Source organism: Choloepus didactylus, chromosome 14 (genome assembly GCF_015220235.1).
Source record: "Choloepus didactylus isolate mChoDid1 chromosome 14, mChoDid1.pri, whole genome shotgun sequence".
NCBI classification, from domain to species: Eukaryota; Metazoa; Chordata; class Mammalia; order Pilosa; family Megalonychidae; genus Choloepus; species Choloepus didactylus.
Window position 1 is genome coordinate 40,786,145 of NC_051320.1, and position 20,884 is coordinate 40,807,028.

Here is a 20,884-nt window from a genome sequence, read left to right on the forward strand (position 1 = left end):
AGCAACCTCTTCTCATGCCTCCCAGCATCTCTGGACCTCCTGGTTGCCATAAATTGTCCATAGGCTTCTGTGGTAAGCAAAATAAAGGATCCCCCAAAATGTCCACATCCTAATCCCCAGAACCTATGCAGGTGTGATTAAGAATCTTGAGATGGGTAGATTATCCTGGGTTATCTGGGTAGGCACAATGTAATCACAAGGATCCTTATAAATGTAAGAGGCTAGAAGAATCGTCAGTGTCAACGTGATGCAGCAGGAGAAAGACTCCACCAGCCTGTGTTGACTTTGAAGGTGGAGGGAGACCATGAGACAAAGAATGTGAGCAGCCTCTAGAAGGTGGAAAAGACAAGGAAAGGGATTCTCCCTGGAGCCTACAGAAGGAATGCAATCCTGCTGGCACCTTGACTTTAGCCCAGCAAGACCAATTTTGGACTTCTGAATTCCACAACTGAAAGAAATAAATCTGTGTTGTTTTAAGCCACTAAGTTTCTCTAATTTGTTATAGTAGCAATAGGAAACTAATACAGCATGTGATGTGAGGAACTGCCCTCGTCAGCCCTGTACTATATGCTATTAGAGTGGCAATTCCTGGCTGCCTACTTGCTTCTCCTGATATAAAGGCTCTCACTGAGTTCATGAATTTCCATACTCGGTTGGCCATTTTGCCTTTGGTAATGGAAGCAGCACCCAACAAGCTTGACATGGCTACTGAGAACTCCTTGCTAAGGTAAAAATTGTACCTAAAGAATAGAACTTGATTACTATCTTGTTTTCCTCTTACCAATTGCTCATTGTGCTTTTTTTGGTGAGCTTCTCTTAATTTATCACTTGGCTTCATCTCTCTGCTTCTCTGTGGCTTTTATCCTCTTATAAAGGACTCCAGTAGGAAGATTATTTCTAAATTGAAATAACCTAATCAAAAAGTCCCACCCACAAGGGGTCTGCACCAAAAGGAATGGATTAAAAGAACATTGCCTTTTCTGGGGTACATAGCAGCTTCCAACTACCACAATGAGCAATTGCTAAGAGGAAAACAAGAGAGTAATCAAGTTAAGAATGCGTTCAATTTTAAATATCCTGATACCTCACAGAAGCCTTTCTCAAGGAACTATATGTATACTCAGGCTGGGCGATCATGGTTCTAAAGCAGGTAAGTCATATTTCTGTAATATATGACGATCGTTTCTATGGTTCAAATGTAGTCAGGTGGCAACTTAATAAAGTTTATACTGAAAAAAAACACATTTGATATTTTTAAAAGATATTTGCATAAAGTAGGCAGTAATAAATTTATTAAATTGTTTTGTTTTTTTTTTTTTGTTAATATAACCTTGGTTTGGGAAATTTACATTTTTGCTAATATGTAATTTAAAATGTCAAGGAAATCAACTAAACATCTTTGAATATATGTAACCACCACATAAGTAACATCTTGGTGAAACTGTTTCTCAAGTTCATACCACTGAATTTTCAAATTTAATTGTAAGTTCTTTTTACTTATTTTAAGTTTATCTTATTAATTGTATGTCTTATGACAGTTACCATAAAAAGTAGAAAAAGAGTAAACGAAAAATTTTGTAGAACTTGAGGACCAAAACACCACAAAGAATTTGTATAGTTCAAATCTTTCATCAGGATGCTAGTTCCAGAATTTATTATAGGGTGAGCAGGAAAGGAAGGCTCTTTGAGAAAAAATTAAATTGAGGAAAAAAAGAACTAAGATTATTCCCAAGGAGCTTTGATTTTAAATACTGTAATATGTCTGGAGATCTTCGGAACACTGTTCTCACAACCAAAACATGAATTAAAGTCCATTTATCTGGCTGCAAAAACCTGAACTAATAGGCCATTGTAATTTTGTCACTCATGAGTTAAGGGAGAGTGAGGTTAGGATGTGCTCATTGTCGTATGTTGGAGTTAGGTTTCCATCAGTCCTAATCCAATCCCTTCCCAGGAGGGCCTTATGCTGGCCTGGCCCAGTGATGGAACACCGGCTCTCAAGTCCCACCAATGAGGTCAGAAAAATATAGGACTGGTGAAAAAAATCACCAAGGAAGAAACCAAACCAGCTCTCGTGGGTTGTACTGTCACTGAACTGTTTTGTGGCTTTTTTTTTACCTTAAGGATTCTCATAGTTATATGTAAAATCGTAACTATCTATAAACATATATAAATATATGAAAATTAATTTCAGTTAATTTTAAGTGACTAGCTCTGTGACCTTGGCAAATTACTTAATTTCTTATAAATCAATTTCCTCATTTAAAAATGACAGCACCTATCTCACTAGTGGTTTATGTGATTTAATGAATTAATATATGTATGTAGCACAATTCCTGGCACATAGGAGGTGCCATATAAATGTAAGCTATTATTATTATTATCTTATTAAAGTTCACAGCTAGTATATAAAAATTGTTGGTTTATATTCCTCTTCTTTAGACAGAGCTGCTGAAAGATAGGGATCATTAATTTGACAGATTTACCAAGATATACTTTGTGCCCAGAACTGGATCAGCTGCCAGAGTTACAATGGTGAGCAAAACTCAGATCAAGTTTTATACATCTCTTTACATTGATTAATTAGCATGATACCTGGCACAAAGCAGATGTTCAAAGTAGTGTGTCCTAATTAATGGGTAGCTAGAAATATAGAAAAAATAAAAACTGTGGATTATCAATCCAATTTTTTAAAATGATTAAACTAAAAACCACCAAGTGAAGTGACATAGGTTTGCTAGTAAGTGGCAAATGTGTGTGATCCAAACCAAGATCTGTTAATAAGTGGCAGACATAACAGACCTGTGATTCAAAATTAGCACTTTTTGTCATACTAAACAGGCTTCTTTATGACACAGAATTAAAGAATTACTTGTTTAACAGTAAACATTAATGACGTTACATTTCCATAGAAGAAACCTAACTTAGGATTTTTTTTTCATCTTTTATTCTCAACTAGTGTCTAACTTGTTTAAGGATGCCTAATTTTTTGAATGCTCAACCTGGAAAACACTTTAACTAATATTAAGATCTCAGAAAATTTAGTTCAAAAAACTCACAAGTTAAATTATTTTTTTCATGATGTTAGGTGCTGTAACAAAACATGTTTGAGCAAGAGAGGAGGAAAGCAAAACACTTTATAAGATAGGATCAAGACTTAGAAACATAGCAAAGAGTAAAAACTAGGAATTTATGTGAATCTATAAAATTAAATTCAGGTTTTAAGAAAATGAAGAAGGGGGAATGTTTTCAGCTTCAACGGGTAATAGGATATTTCCATGGAACAATTTTTTTATTCAGTATCATAATAGGGGCAGGAATATTTATTTCTCCTAAAGGGGTTCTAAAATACTCCTTACTCAATGTGGGGGTCTCCCTAATCATTTGGGCTGCTTGTGCCATGGTATCTATGATGGCGGCTCTTAGCCACGCAGAGCTGGGAACCACCTTCCCTAGAAGTGGAGCCCAGTATTATTTTCTCAAAAGATCTCTTGGACCGTTTATTGCCTTCTCTTATCTCTGGATCAACCTATTTAGTGTTCCAGCAGGAGTTGCTGCAAGAGGCTTGTTACTGGCAGGGTATATTATCCAGCCTTTCTATTCAGGTTGTTTTGTTCCTGAGATGCCAAAGAAATGTTTAGCTTTAGCCATTTTATGGTGTTTGGGAATTCTAAATACTCGAGGAGCGAAAGAGGTGACTTGGTTTCAGACTGTCAGTACAATTGTGAAAATGACAGTTCTCTGCTTCATATCTCTAACTGGAATCATATTATTGGTGAGAGGAAGAAAAGAGAATGTAGCCAGGTTTGAGAATGCTTTGGATGCTGACATTCCAGATGCCTCACAGGTTGCAGAAGCCTTCCTCCAAGGATTATATGCATTTTCAGGCTGGGAAATCCTTGTTCGAATAGCAGGTAAAATTAATTTTTTTAAATCATTAAAACCAACCACTGGGCTATAGAAGTATAACATTCAGGTGCTTTAATTCTGAGAAAGAAATTCCATATTGTTTTGATGAATTATTTCTCTTTTACTTTATTAGACAGGTAGAAATGCAATAAGCTCTCTAGAAATATTGCTTTCCAACTTTGGAAAGGGGAATATTTGCCAGGTGTTCACATTAAAACAAGTGAACATAAAACTGGAGCAGCTTAAAACTCCATGGCAATTGCATTTTTTCATTGGACAGATATGTTAAGAGTCTGTTTTTCCCAATTACAACAAATCCTCATCTGAGAAAATAATTTAAAAACAGAAAAATACAAAGTAAAATAAAGATTTACCTATAACCAGCCACCTTGTATAGACACGTAAGTGGGGATCCCACTGCACATAGGATTGTATATCTTTATTTTACATAAAGTACATACTGAGAATTTATATATATGATTAAACAAAAAGGGTTTTTAATGAATGCACACTTTTCTATCATATGTATATTTGACCATTAGGTAACCATTTTCCTATTGTTGTATCTCAAAGTTGTTTCCAGTTTTTTGTTTTGTTCTGTTTTGTTTTACTTTTAAATTGTATACTTATTGCTGCAATCAGCATCCTTCTACACAAATCTTCATTGGATCTCTGATTCCTTAATTAGAAAAAGATCTTGAAGTAAAATTACTAAGTGAAGGATATGAATGTTCAGACATATCTTAAGAAACATTGCCAAATTGCTCTACAAATATACCTACTTGAGTGAATTAAAATGAATATACTTTACACTTGCATACTTTTTTCATTCTTTTGCCATTTAGATTTATGAATTAAAATCTCAGTATTGTAACTCTCTTTTTCTTCCATTACTAATTAAGTGAAGAGTTTTGCAAATATTCATGATAGTGTATATTTCTTCCTTGTAGGAAGGCATTCAAATATTTTCCTATTTTTCTTAGCTTTTTAATTTTATTCAAGTTTTTTTACACTATAATTATAATGCCTACAAAATCAAACTATGGATCTTTTAATGTTCCATTGTTTTCATATTTGTAACATCTTTACTTATCTTGTGATCTAGATTCATATATGTCCATACTTTTTCCTAAATCTTTATTGCCTTACATTTTACATTTTACTCTTTAATACATATGAATTATTTTGAGAGAGCTGTATGGCATGAATTAATGATTTAATTTTGTGTTTTCCAAATAAACACTTGTGTCAGTGATTTGAAATCATACAAATTACTGTTTTGGTGTTGGCAATGTACCCTCAAATTTAGTCCAAGATTTAACTAGTCAAAAAATTTAATCAGGGGAGTAAAAAGAGCAGGGAATGTATGAACTTACTGATATGAAATAATCAGAATAAAGAAAAAAGCAGGAAGGCTACTCTAATGTCGTTGAAAATTATAACCAACAAAACAAATAAGCTATTCTAACCCTTCATTAACATGTAGTTATAATTCTATCATCTTGATCACAAGGTGAGGGGAGACTAGCTCCAGTTCTTCTGGCCTAAACTTTTCTATTCTCAACCAAGAGACTCCTATTGAGGATCTTAGGGATACAGCATTGAAACCTCAGTACTTAACACAATTCTCATGATACCTGAATCAATAATTCACCCAGGATATGATAGGCATTCAATAAAAATGATTAAATGAGCTCTTGCTGTTAGCTGTCATCTCCTTTCCATATTATATATTATAGTGAAGCCACTTTCAAAGATTATATGTCATTTTTTATGAGTGGCTTTTTTTTTTTTTTTTTTTTTTTTTTTTTGCAGGAGAGCTGAAAAACCCTAGTGAAAATATCCCCAAGTGTGTGATTACTGCACTTACCCTTGTTTCACTGATCTACTTATTGGTTAACATTTCCTACCTAACAGTCCTGACTCCAAAGGAAATCATGTCCTCAGGTATGGCTACATAGAACCAAAGGGAAGATACTCTCTGTCCTATTCCCCTGAATAAAGGAGTCTCTGATATATAGTAGGTTTCTTTGAATCCCATAGGAGAAATATACTATATTGGTTCATGTATGGGTTATTTGTTTATTTAAAGATGAAAGTTAGAAAGGTCTGAGCAGTGTTTAATTTGGAGCATGTATGAATGGGTATGGTTTAGCAGCAGAAATAAGGAAAGCATCAAGAATTGGAAAAGGAAAAAGTGGCAGACTACACTAGAGAAATAGAATAGAATAGGAAATATGATAATATCCTTCAGAATCCTTTCGGACACACTCCTTCAGGGCATTGCAGATGCTCTGAGTTGACATCTGCTTCCCAGGAACACATATGCTTTATCTCCAGGTGCATTCACCCAAATTTATGTGGGAGACAAAGTTTAAGTACTTAACTTTTCCTATCACTGAACATATGAATCCTTCTGCACTACAGAACTATATGTCTATAATTTTAGTTTACCGTACATTGTTGATTTCCAGTATTTGTTTTAATTACAAATTTATAGGTAAAGAAACAATTTTATTTTTCCCTAAAAATAGACAAATTAAAACCATTTCAATTCTCAATTGAAACAAACATATCTAGATGAATATATTTTTTAAAGTGTATTTTTTTAATTTTACATTACCAATTATCAAAGTCTCCTAAAAGCAAAGGAGAATCGGAAATTGACTCTCAGTAAAAGAAAAAGAGTTTTAAAAGAATATGAGGCTTAACACTACGATGTGGTATAAATCCTAGTCCCATACCCAGCCTTCCCGTTCCTCAGTTATCTCAACTCTAAGATGAGATAAGAATGTCTGATTTTCTCACTTACATATTAGTAGTGATAATCAAATAAGAAATAAATACTCTGGAAATCCAAAAGCACACAGATATTTTGCTATGGGAGCATGGGTTAATGAAATAGCCATATATTTGGAATAAGATGACCAAATGCTTCAGACTTAACATTTGTGTATGTTGGGTGAGCATACAATGACTCTTGGTTTCAATTTTCATATCAGTAGAATGGAGATTATAATTATTGCCCCTCCTATTGCATAGGATAATTAAGTTTGAGTAAGGAAAATCATTTTACAGAATTTACACAATTGAGCTATGACAGTTATGTTTTTTTCCTAATACTGAAGTGTGGGGTTTATGAACTACATAGATGTAATATATATGCCAATAATAGCACAAAGGAAAAGGAGTAAATGAGCTATATTGTCACAAAGATTTTATATTTTACTGGAATGATGCAAGAATTAGGTTTAAATGAATCTTGATGTATTTAAAGTTACATATTGTAATTACCAGACCAACCATTAAGAAAATAACTAAAAAATATCAATTAAAAAATCAACAGATCAATTCAAATGGCACATTTAAAATATTTATTTACTACAAAAGAAGGCAGTAAAGAAAGAACAGAAGATGAAAAAAAATACGAGAGAAAACAAATAGCAAAATGGCAAATACAAATACAATAATATCAATAATTAAATTAAATGGAAATGTGGTAAACACTCCAATCAAAAGGAAGAGATTGTCAGATTTGATAAAATAATCAATCCAATTATAGGCTGTTTGCATATAAAACCATAACTTGGTTTAAAGTAAAAGGATGGAAAAAGATATACATGCTAACAGTAACCATGAAAGCTGAAATGGTGATATTAAGAAGAGACAAAATATACTTCAGGCAAAAAAATTATGAAACAAAGACCTTTCATAATGATAAAAGGGCCAATGCATGAGAAAGATGCAACAATTATAAATGTATATGCACCGCACCAAAACATGTGAAGCCAAACTAACACAACTGAAAAGAAACAGACAAATCAACAATTATATTTACGTACATCAGTACAGCTTTCCATAAGTGGATACAGCAACTATACAGAAAATCAGTAAAGCTATATATAAGACTTGAACAGCACTATCAACCAAATTGATCATTCCACCCAACAGAAGCAGAATATGCATTCAATTGAGGCACATATGTAACATTCTCTAGGATAAACCACATGCTAGGATGCAAAACAAGACTTAAAATATTTGAAGAAATTTAAATCATACAAAGCATGTTCTTCAGCCACAACGGAATCAAATTAGAAATCGTACAAAGCAAGTTCTTCAACCACAATGGAATCAAATTAGAAAATAATTTGGGAAATCCCAAATATTTGGAAATTAAACAACATGCTTCTCAATAACACATGGGTCAAAGAAGAAATAACCTATCTCTCAAGAACAGTGAAGGATCTGAGACTTAACCCTTACTGCAAGCTAACAAGTTAGGCTGCCACAGTTTCATGGATGCTGGCAGAAACATGCTACCTGGGCTAGAGACCAAGATAATTTATTATTCATAGCAATAACAGTAGCTAGAATATCATCATTTTTGTGCTGGTTCTCCAAGCCTCAATTTTCAGAAGGCATGTAGAGAGGGCCAGATGATGCATGGACATGTCAGTAAAGGAAGCAGAGCTTAAGGAACCCATACCTTTTATAATGTGCAACAAGCTTTCCTAACCTTTGCCCTGAGGAGAGACATTATCTTTATTATACTGAACAGTAAACAAGCCTGCTCTTTGGCCCAGTTGTAGACACTATCTCTTTCTTACATGGTTGTTCACTATACAAACATCCTTAAAAATACAGTCGGAGACAAAGGCAGCCAGTACTTCTGCTCACTCGTGCAAAAACACTGGAGAGCCATGAAGAATTGCCTCTCAACAATACCCACCTTTCATTTCTTTGCTTGTCTTCTGGTGAATTTTCCCACAATTGTGCCACTCTACCAGCCACTCTGATAACTGACTAACAGAGACAAGGACTAATTATATTCACTTTGTTTCACACAGCATTTAATTAAGGCTACTATTAACAAGATTCCAAGCAGCAGAATGAGAGTAACCTGTGGTATTGACCTCCACCAAGAGTTTTAGACTCAGCCAGATATAAAATATCCATAAACCATTAGGAACTATTTTAGAAATCTAGGCAGCTTTTTCCTTAAGTTTCTGTATTGACGTTTCTACTTGACCTGAGACATTAATTCAGTTACAACAGGATATATTAGTGATTGCATAGTCTCTGCCTTGGCCTGAAAGAAGGAAATCTGGAGCAATCCTATAATCCATAACAACCCTGGCCAGTAATGCCTTCTAGGGGTGAGGTGATGTCATTGATCACTTCAGCTAAAGTCAGGGACAATTTTTATACCATATTTTTCTGATTAGATCACTACCATTGCAGGAAAAACAGCTCACAAATTGTGCATAGACAACCTGTTGATATGAACCCTAATCAAAGGACACCAATTTGTGAGTTAGCTGATGTAACAGACCTAATTAGATTGTCCAAGTGAAGCACATGTAGTCTACAACAAACAAAGTGTCCAGTGAGATACTGGGCCTTCTTTTTAATGGTAGGAGGCAAAAGAGACAGTAATTTTTCCTTGACTACCAGGAGGATTGGCTCTTGCCAATCCACTTACAAAGTCCCAGAAAACTTTACTTGGCAGGTAGTATCCTGAATTCTGTTGGGGTTTATCAGCCTGTTGGTGAAGTGATAACACCACATCAGGTCTGTTGAGACTGAGGACTCTGACTTGCCAACCAACAAGTCATCATCTGTATAGTATAAGCTTTGGATATCAGAGGGCAGAGGCACTCATCCTAAATCCTGCCCCTTCAACTGGTGGTAAATAGCAGGGGAGTTTAGGAACCACCAGGGGAAAACTGCAAACATATACCGAGTGCCTTTACACATGAATGTGAATTATTTTTGGTCCTCTGCTGCCAGTGGGACAAGAAAGAAAGTGTTGGCAATATCTAAGACACTATACCAAGTGCCATCAATCCATACAATGGTTTCAGGTATAGTTACAATGTCTGGAAAAGCTGGGACTTTTCATTATTTTCATTTGGCAATAATCAACTGTAAGCCTCCAGCTCCCATTACTTTTGTCACCTGCCATACAGTGAGAATTGTGTTGAGATGGTGCAAGTTTGCATTCTACATTTATTTTAGACTTCTCTCTTATAGTTTTATATTTGGCAATAAATTCAAAATTTGTATATCAATAAATTTAATAAGATGAAAGCATAATGTTTTATGTTCTTTAACTCAGTCCTTTGTCTTTGCTAGAACTACAATATTTATACAGTATAAATTGTACTGTATATCTAATGTCAGTTATATAATTAGTGGTTTCTCTGATTATTTCTTACAGATGCTGTTGCGGTCACTTGGATGAATAGAGTCATCCCTTCCATGCAATGGGCCATTTCAATTGGTGTTTCTGCCTCAATATTTAGCTCCCTTAATTGTTCTATATTTTCAACATCAAGGATATTCTATGTTGCAAGCCAGGAGGGCCAGCTACCTTTGATCTTTTCAACTCTCAATAGCCGTTCTTGCCCAGCTGTAGCTGTGATTCACATCCTGATTTTTGCCTCCATTTTAATTGTTCCCTCAGATTTGATCCTTTTAATAAACTATGTGGGATTCACAGCCTGGATTGAACTGGGGCTAATGATGATAGGTTTATTTAAACTGAGATTCCAGGAGCCCAACCTACCCAGACCTTATAAGGTAAATCAAACCCCTAAAAGAAAATATTGCCTCCATCTTCCTAAAGATAACTTCTTTCTATTAATACATTTTTCTCATGTCTACACGTAAAATCTCTCCATTTTAGGAACATTTGATCTAGAGTCTAGATTTTCTGTTTATCAATCCTTAAGCTTTTTAGACAATTTTCAGTTTGAAATCTCAGTATAGAAAGCACAAAACTGCTTCTTGTCAGAAAAGGCAGAGGATTCTTAGAACCTTCTATATTATGGCAAATACTGCTAGTGAAATCTGAGTCAAAGAGGGGCCATATGTGGATGTATTACACATGTACTAGATCTTACTGGAAGAGATCAACAAAGTCCAAGATCAATGATTATTTGCTCCTGACCCTGTCCTCAGTGGTACGGATTTAGATCACCTGCTAATGATACTGGGATTGCCTAGTATTTCTCAAGCATCTCAACTCAGATGTCTATCAAAGCGGAAGGCTCCACCTTTAACAGACAATTTAGAATAACTACACTCAAGATATTTGTGAGGGAGTGTAATCTCAAATACATGCATCTTTTAAAATCTTACCTGAGAGGAAGAATATCTATGGAGAATTCACTGAGGGATAGGGATTCTGCCCATTCTGTCCTAAAATCTCCCCCTACTGCACTCAGCGCATCTGAAATGCTTCATAAAGCCAGTGGAAGAGGTTTCTTTTTCTTCAAATTGTCTACTATAGCTCATTTACCTATACTGAGAGACTTTCACCAAATCACCTCTGGAAACTCATTCCTACGTTTATTGCAAGGAAATTGTTAAATGACATATTTTTTACACTATGCAAGAATATAAATGTAATTTTTTTACTTTATGCAAGAATGCAAATGGGCATTTATATGGACCCACTTAAGAAAATTCTTTCCAATATCTGCATCAGGAATAATTGTATTTCTAGGTAGCTAGGAATACTTGTATTTCTAGGTAGCTTGGAATACTTGTGTTTCTAGGTAGCTTGTTTGTTTTTCTTAAAGACATCTAGACTTTTGTAAAATCATGCTAGAAAGCTTAAATTAGTGATTAATTTCTATATGTGAACAGAGCTTATTTTATCTTGCTATACAGCATTTATTATTGTTAGGCCATTAGATTCTTTTAAAAATGAGGCAGTCTCCAAACAATTCTTGTTTTATCAATGAGTCCTATTCTAAAACCAATCAAGGGTAGGTAAGAGCAACACAGCTTATGCCTGAGGTTTTCAAACACGTGTGGAAAAGAATAACTTGGGGATTCCTGGACCTAGTCCCTGGGGATTCTGATTCCTGAGGTGAGGACCAGAAATCCAAATTTCAGCATGCCCTCCTGGTATTTCTCATGGAAAACTTCACACACTACACTCTGAGAAACACTAGCTTATGACTTTCTATATTTCCTTCTTAATTGAAAAGAGTAGAAGATAATGATAATCTTGCATCTGAGTCATTCAATGATTCAATAAATATACCCTAAGCAAATACTACGTGAAGACACTAGGAATATGTAGATAAAATCAGCCACTTACCCTGCAATTAAGAATTTAATGGGCTAGTGGGCAAGAGAATTACACAAAACATAACAATACAGGCATTAATAGATAACATTTAATTGAACATTTATTGCTTGCAGATACTTTTATATATAATCTTTAATTGTCAAAACTACTTTGAAAGGCAGGCACTGTTAATTTCCATTTTCAGGGAAAAGTGAGGATCAGAGAAAGTTCAGTGACTTGCCCAATATCACGGAGCTAGTAGAGCTTGAATTTAAAACCAGTTTGTCTGAATCCAAAACCCTGTGGTCCTTCTATGTAGAAAATGTGCCATTAAGGAATTACTTATAATGCTATTTCCAAACTAAAATACTATTTTCTACATTGCCCTATTGGAAGATAGAAAAGTTAGAAAAAATTATAGTGAAAAAATGTTTTATGCTAATAGTATAGAAAAATGTTTCAGAACGTCTTCAGCCAAAACACCTGAGTGAGTAGGTGTTTGATGATGAAATTAGGAGCTCAGAAAAATGATGGAGCTATTAAGTAAAAACCTTCAGTTCTGCTATTTTACGTCGCAATCAAAATTCCCAGCAGATTATTTTCTCTTATATAAAGTTAAGGAAGATCTTGTAATTACTTTTTATCCTTTAAAGCAACTTTCTCAATATTGAAGAAATATTTTGTAGAAAAAAATCTTTTAAATTACTATCTTTAATAATTGCCAGAGATCTTAATCCACTCTAATACTGATTTCTTTTTTTTATTCTCAGGTGCGTTTGCCATTTGCATTTGGAACCCTGGCCATGTCTTTGTTCTTGGTTTTGACACCAATTATCAAGTCTCCTAAGATGTACCATATCTATGTTTTTCTTTTTATCCTCAGTGGACTTTTGTTTTATTTTCCTTTTGTTCACTTTAATTTATATTCTACATATTTCAACAAGATAACTTCCTTTTTACAATTATTATTGAATGTTTCACCTGCTGATAACATTGATGAGTATATTTTGGCAGAAGGAACATTACAGAAAAGTCCACCTGAAATTGCAGCAAAAAAAACTATAAATTTTGCATATTTGGCAAGTGATTGATTTATTAAAAGCATCTTTCTTCTTCAACCAGCAATACTCCATATGTAAATCATACATATGACTACATACCTAAAACACAACCATCACAAGAAATAATGTCCAGAACTTTCCAAGTTTAACACTTCTTATTGCTAACTGAAACCCTACTTCCTAAATAAAGCTTGCTGAACCAATTCCCCAAGACTGGGCTAGATGTCCCTCTCATGTCCCTATGCATTCTGGGCTTATTATGTCTTAATTCTTGCTCTTTTTAAAATTGTCTACTTAGGTAGGTTTTTTTCCCCCTAAAAATGATGAATTCCACTTCATTCATCATGTCCTCAATCCCTAGGACAATGTGTGGATAAGAATAGACATTTGACAAAATATGCATGAATGCATAAATGGATGAGAGGATACATGAATGAAAGAATGAACAATAGGTACAAAGTTTCCATTAGCAGGCAGCACCTCCTTCATGCTCTGTCTAGGCTTGGGTCCTTGGGAGGACCTGGAATCTGAAAAATATCCAATTATTGATTGAATGCTATGTAGAGATAAGACCAAAAGAAAAGCCTACACTAGTTCTGATAAATTGTTCTTTCTCTCTTACACATTAACTCACTTCTCTGTAGCTGTTCTTATCAATATTAGCCTACTGCAGCCAAAGTAAGTGGCCCTTAGCATCCTTGACATTGCTGACCTGACACCACTTCTAAACATAATTGGAGAACACTTTCAATGAAGGCCCTGAACGTATTAATATAGGATGAAAGTTAAATACTATAAAAGTATCAGAAAACCCAGGCTGAGAGAAACTATAGGCAATTGAGGATAAAATTGGATCAAGCATATATACTTGGACTGGTTTAATACAAGAGTAATACATGGAGATTCTTGTAGTTACCTAGTGAATTATTAATAAATCATAGCCCATCTTTTCCTTTCAAATGCTTTCTTAATGGGGTTTGGGGCAAAATATATCAGATATGTTCTCACAAACACTGGGGACCGATGGGCTTGACATGCTGAGCCCTCTGTCTTGAGGCTTGCCCCTACGAAGCTTGTTACTGCAAAGGAGAGGCTAAACCTGCTTATAATTGTGCCTAAGAGTCTCCCCCTGAGTGCCTCTTTGTTGCTCAGATGTGGCCCTTTCTCTCTAACTAAGCCACCTTGGCAGGTGATCTCACTGTCCTCCCCCCTACATGGGACCTGACTCCCAGGGGTGTAAATCTCCCTGGCAATGCAGGATATGACTCCTGGGGATGAATCTGGACCCGGCATCGTGGGATTGAGAACATCTTCTTGACCAAAAGGGTGATGCGAAATGAAATGAAACAAAGCTGCAGTGGCTAAGATATTTCAAATGGAGTTGGGAGGTCACTCTGGTGGACATTCTTACACACTATATAGATAACACTTTTTAGGTTTTAATGTATTGGAATAGCTACAAGTAAATACCTGAAACTACCAGACTCCAACCCAGTAGCCTTGACTCTTGAAGACGATTGTGTAACAATGTAGATTATAAGGGGTGACACTGTGATTGTGAAAACCGTGAGGATTGCACTCCCTTATTCAGTGTATGGATGGATGAGTAGATAAATGGGGACAAAAAACTAAATGAAAAATAGGGTGGGATGGGGGGGATGATTTGGGTGTTCTTTTTTATTTTTATTTTTTATTCTTATTCTGATTCTTTCTGGTATAAGGAAAATGTTCAAAAATAGATTGGGGAGGCAAGATGGCAGATTGGTGAGCTGTATGTTTTAGTTACTCCTCCAGGAAAGTAGGTAGAAAGCCAGGAACTGCGTGGACTGGACACCACAGAGCAATTTGACTTTGGGCATACTTTATACAACACTCATGAACACGTCGAACTGCTGAGATCAGCGAAATCTGTAAGTTTTTGTGGCCAGGGGACCCGCGCCCCTCCCTGCCAGGCTCAGTCCCGTGGGAGGAGGGGCCGTCAGTGCTGGGAAGGAGAAGGGAGAACTGCAGTGGCAGCTCTTATCGGAAACTCATTGCACTGATCCAAACTCCAACCATAGAAAGACTGAGACCAGACACCAGAGAAACTGAGAGCAGCCAGCCCAGCAGAGAGGAGACATGCATAGCAAAAAACAGCAAAGAAAAACTCCAAAATAAAAGCGGAGGCTTTTTGGAGTTCTGGTGAACATAGAAAGGGGAAGGGCAGAGCTCAGGCCCTGAGGCACATATGCAAATCCCGAAGAAAAACTGATCTCTCTGCCCCCTGGATCTTTCCTTAATGGCCCTAATTGCTTTGCCTCTTAGCATTTCAATAACCCATTAGATCTGCGAGGAGGGCTTTTTTTTTTTTTTTTTAACTTTTTTTTTCTGTTTCTAAAACAATTACTCTAAGAAGCCCAATACAGAAGCCCTCAAAGACTTGCAATTTGGGCAGGTCAAGACAAGAGCAGAACTAAGAGAGCTCTGAGACAAAAGGCAATAATCCAGTGGCTGAGAAAATTCACTAAACACCACAACTTCCCAAGAAAAGAGGGGTGTCCGCTCACAGCCATCATCCTGGTGGACAGGAAACACTCCTGCCCATCACCAGCCCCATAGCCCAGAGCTGCTCCAGAAAACCCAGTGTGATGGAAGTGCTTCAAATAACACGCACACACCACAAAACTGGGCATGGACATTAGCCTTCCCTGCACCCTCAGCTGGTTGTCCCAGAGTTGGGAACGTGGAGCAGTGTGAATTAACAAAGCCCCATTCAGCCATCATTTCAGCAGACTGGGAGCCTCTCTACACAGTCCAGCAGCCCTGAACCGCGCTGGGGGGACAGCACTCACCTCTGACATAGCACAGTCATCCCTCAACAGAGGACCAGGGGGTGCACGGCCTGGAAGAGGGACCCACTCACAAGTCTCAGGAGTCATACGCCAAAACCAAGGACTTGTGGGTCAGTGGCAGAGACAAACTGTGGCAGGACTGAACTGAAGGATTAGACTTTTGCAGCAGCTTTAAAACTCCAGGAACACCAGGGAGATTTGATTGTTAGAGACACCCCCCTCCCTGACCTCCCAGACACATGCCCCATATACAGGACGGGCAACACCAACTACACACGCAAGCTTGGTACACCAATTGGACCCCACAAGACTCACTCACCCACTCACCACAAAGGCAAAGCAGGGGAGAACTGGCTTGTGGAGGACAGATGGCTCATGGAAGCCACCTGCTGGTTAGTTAGAGAAAGTGTATGCCACGAAGCTGTAGATCTGATAAGTTAGAGACAAGGACTTCAATTGGTCTACAAATCCTAAAGAACCCTATCAAGTTCAGCAAATGCCAAGAGGCCAAAAACAACAGAAAATTATAAAGCATATGATAAAACCAGACAATATGGATAACCCAAGACCAAGCACCCAAATCAAAATATCAGAAGAGACACAGTCCCTAGAGCAACTAATCAAAGAACTAAAGAAGAACAATGAGACCATTGTACAGGATACAAAGGATATCAAGAAGACCCTAGAAGAGCATAAAGAAGACATTGCAAGACTAAATAAAAAAATAGATGATCTTATGGAAATAAAAGAAACTGTTGACCAAATTAAAAAGATTCTGGATACTCACTGTACAAGACTAGAGGAAGTTGAACAATGAATCAGTGACCTAGAAGATGACACAATGGAAAATGAAAGCACAAAAGAAAGATTTGGGAAAAAATCGAAAAAATCGAAATGGACCTCAGGGATATGACAGATAATACAAAATGTCCGAATATAAGACTCATTGGTGTCCCAGAAGAGGAAGAAAAGGGTAAAGGTCTAGGAAGAGTATTCAAAGAAATTGTTGGGGAAACTTCCCAAAACCTCTAAACACCATAAATACACAAATCATAAATGCCCAGCAAACTCCAAATAGAAGAAATCCAAATAAACCCACTCCGAGACATATTCTGATCACACTGTCAAACATGGAAGAGAAGGAGCAAGTTCTGAAAGCAGCAAGAGAAAAGCAATTCACCACATACAAAGGAAACAGCATAAGACTAAGTAGTGACTACTCAGCAGCCACCATGGAGGCGAGAAGGCAGTGGCATGATATATTTAAAATTCTGAGTGAGAAGAATTTCCAACCAAGGATACTTTATCCAGCAAAGCTCTCCTTCAAATTTGAGGGAGAGCTTAAATTTTTCAGAGACAAACAAATGCTGAGAGAATTTGCTAACAAGAGACCTGCCCTACTGGAGATACTAAAGAGAGCCCTACAGACAGAGAAACAAAGAAAGGAGAGAGAGACTTGGAGAAAGGTTCAGTACTAAAGAGATTCGGTATGGGTACATTAAAGGATATTAATAGAGAGGGGGAAAAATATATATGTCAAACATAAACCAAAGGATAAGATGGCTGATTCAAGAAATGCCTTCACGGTTATAACGTTGAATGTAAATGGATTAAACTCCCCAATTAAAAGATATAGATACACAGAATGGATTAAAAATAATGAACCATCAATATGTTGCATACAAGAGACTCATCTTAGACCCAAGGACACAAAGAAATTGAAAGTGAAAGGATGGAAAAAAATATTTCATGCAAGCTACAGCCAAAAGAAAGCAGCTGTAGCAATATTAATCTCAGATAAAATAGACTTTAAATGCAGGGATGTTTTGAGAGACAAAGAAGGCCACTACATGCTAATAAAAGGGGCAATTCAACAAGAAGAAATAACAATCATAAATGTTTATGCACCCAATCAAGGTGCCACAAAATACATGAGAGAAACACTGGCAAAACTAAAGGAAGCAATGGATGTTTCCACAATAATTGTGGGAGACTTCAACACATCACTCTCTCCTACAGATAGATCAACTAGACAGAAGACCAATAAGGAATTGAAAACCTAAACAATCTGATAAATGAATTAGATTTAACAGACATATACAGGACATTACATCCCAAATCACCAGGATACACATACATCTCTAGTGCTCATGGAACTTTCTCCAGAATAGATCATATGCTGGGACATAAAACAAGGCTCAATAAATTTAAAAAGATTGAAATTATTCAAAGCACATTCTCTGACCACAATGGAGTACAATTAGAAGTCAATAACCATCAGAGACTTAGAAAATTCACAAATACCTGGAGGTTAAACAACACACTCCTAAACAATCAGTGGGTTAAAGAAGAAACAGCAAGAGAAATTGCTAAATATATAGAGATGAATGAAAATGAGAACACAAAATACCAAGACCTATGGGATGCAGCAAAAGCGGTACTGAGAAGGAAATTTATAGCACTAAATGCATATATTAAAAAGGAAGAAAGAGCCAAAATCAGAAAACTAATGGATCAACTGAAGAAGCTAGAAAATGAACAGCAAACCAATCCTAAACCAAGTAGAAGAAAAGAAATAACAAGGATTAAAGCAGAAATAAATGACATAGAGAACAAAAAATAATAGAGAGGATAAATATCACCAAAAGTTGGTTCTTTGAGAAGATCAACAAGATTGACAAGCCCCTAGCTAGACTGACAAAATCAAAAAGAGAGAAGACCCATATAAACAAAATAATGAATGAAAAAGTTGACATAACTGCAGATCCCAAAGAAATTTAAAAAATTATAAGAGGATACTATGAACAACTGTATGGCAACAAACTGGATAATGTAGAGGAAATGGACAATTTCCTGGAAACATATAAACAACCTAGACTGACCAGAGAAGAAATAGAAGACCTCAACCAACCCATCACAAGCAAAGAGATCCAATCAGTCATCAAAAATCTTTCCACAAATAAATGCCCAGGGCCAGATGGCTTCACAGGGGAATTCTACCAAACTTTCCAGAAAGAACTGACACCAATCTTACTCAAACTCGTTGAAAACATTGAAGAATATGGAACACTACCTAACTCATTTTATGACGTGAACATCAATCTAATACCAAAACCAGGCAAAGATGCTACAAAAAAGGAAAGCTACCGGCCAATCTCCCTAATGAAAATAGATGCAAAAATTCTCAACAAAATACTTGCAAATGGAATCCAAAGACACATTAAAAAAATCATACACCATGACCAAGTGGGGTTCATTCCAGGCATGCAAGGATGGTTCAACATAAAAAAATCAGTCAATGTATTGCAACACATTAACAATTCAAAAGGGAAAAATCAAACAATCATCTCAATAGATGCTGAAAAAGCATTTGACAAAATCCAACATCCGTTTTTGATAAAAACACTTCAAAAGGTAGGAAATGAAGGAAACTTCCTCAATATGATAAAGAGCATATATGAAAAACCCACAGCCAGCATAGTACTCAATGGTGAGAGACTGAAAGCCTTCCCTCTAAGATCAGGAACAGGACAAGGATGCCCGCTATCACCACTGTTATTCAACATTGTGCTGGAAGTGCTAGCCAGGGCAATCCGGCAAGACAAAGAAATAAAAGGCATCCAAATTGGAAAAGAAGAAGTAAAACTGTCATTGTTTGCAGATGATATGATCTTATATCTGGAAAACCCTGAGAAATCGACGATACAGCTACTAGAGGTAATAAACAAATTTAGCAAAGTAGCGGCATACAAGATTAATGCACGTAAGTCAGTAATGATTCTATATGCTAGAAATGAGCAAACTGAAGAGACACTCAAGAAAAAGACACCATTTTCAATAGCAACTAAAAAAATCAAGTACCTAGGAATAAACTTAACCAAAGATGTAAAAGACCTATACAAAGAAAACTACATAACTCTACTAAAAGAAATAGAAGGGGACCTTAAAAGATGGAAAAATATTCCATGTTCATGGATAGGAAGACTAAATGTCATTAAGATGTCAATTCTACCCAAACTCATCTACAGATTCAATGCAATCCCAATCAAAATTCCAACAACCTACTTTGCAGACTTGGAAAAGCTAGTTATCAAATTTACTTGGAAAGGGAAGATGCCTCAAATTGCTAAAGACACTCTAAAAAAGAAAAATGAAGTGGGAGAACTTACACTCCCTGACTTTGAAGCTTATTATAAAGCCACAGTTGTCAAAACAGCATGGTACTGGCACAAAGATAGACATATAGATCAATGGAATCGAATTGAGAATTCAGAGATAGACTCCCAGGTCTATGGCCGACTGATCTTTGATAAGGCCCCCAAAGTCACTGAACTGGGTCATAATGGTCTTTTCAACAAATGGGGCTGGGAGAGTTGGATATCCATATCCAAAAGAATGAAAGAGGACCCCTACCTCACACCCTATACAAAAATTAACTCAAAATGGACCAAAGATCTCAATATAAAAGAAAGTACCATAAAACTCCTAGAAGATAATGTAGGAAAACATCTTCAAGACCTTGTATTAGGCGGCCACTTCCTAGACTTTACACCCAAAGCACAAGCAACAAAAGAAAAAATAGATAAATGGGAACTCCTCAAGCTTAGAAGTTTCTGTACCTCAAAGGAATTTCTCAAAAAGGTAAAGAGGCAGCCAACTCAATGGGAAAAAAATTTTGGAAACCATGTATCTGACAAAAGACTGATATCTTGCATATATAAAGAAATCCTACAACTCAATGACAATAGTACAGACAGCCCAATTATAAAATGGGCAAAAGATATGAAAAGACAGTTCTCTGAAGAGGAAATACAAATAGCCAAGAAACACATGAAAAAATGTTCAGCTTCACTAGCTATTAGAGAGATGCAAATGAAGACCACAATGAGATACCATCTAACACCGATTAGAATGGCTGCCATTAAACAAACAGGAAACTACAAATGCTGGAGGGGATGTGGAGAAATTGGAACTCTTATTCATTGTTGGTGGGACTGTAT

At 36.3% G+C, this 20,884-nt stretch overlaps 1 protein-coding gene across 2 annotated transcripts; it reads left to right on the top strand.

Annotated features, from left to right (window-relative positions):
* The first annotated feature begins 2,972 nt into the window (after window positions 1-2,972).
* SLC7A13 (solute carrier family 7 member 13) lies at window positions 2,973-14,144 on the top strand. Of its 2 annotated transcripts, XM_037802705.1 has the most exons (4): window positions 2,973-3,914; window positions 5,725-5,856; window positions 10,130-10,491; window positions 12,763-14,144. In XM_037802705.1, the coding sequence occupies exons 1-4, from the start codon at window positions 3,230-3,232 to the stop codon at window positions 13,081-13,083; spliced, it is 1,500 nt and encodes a 499-aa protein (XP_037658633.1). In that variant the 5' UTR covers window positions 2,973-3,229; the 3' UTR covers window positions 13,084-14,144. The 2 variants fall into 2 exon arrangements, with proteins under 2 accessions (XP_037658633.1, XP_037658634.1); XM_037802706.1 differs by lacking the exon at window positions 5,725-5,856.
* The last annotated feature ends 6,740 nt before the right edge of the window (window positions 14,145-20,884 follow it).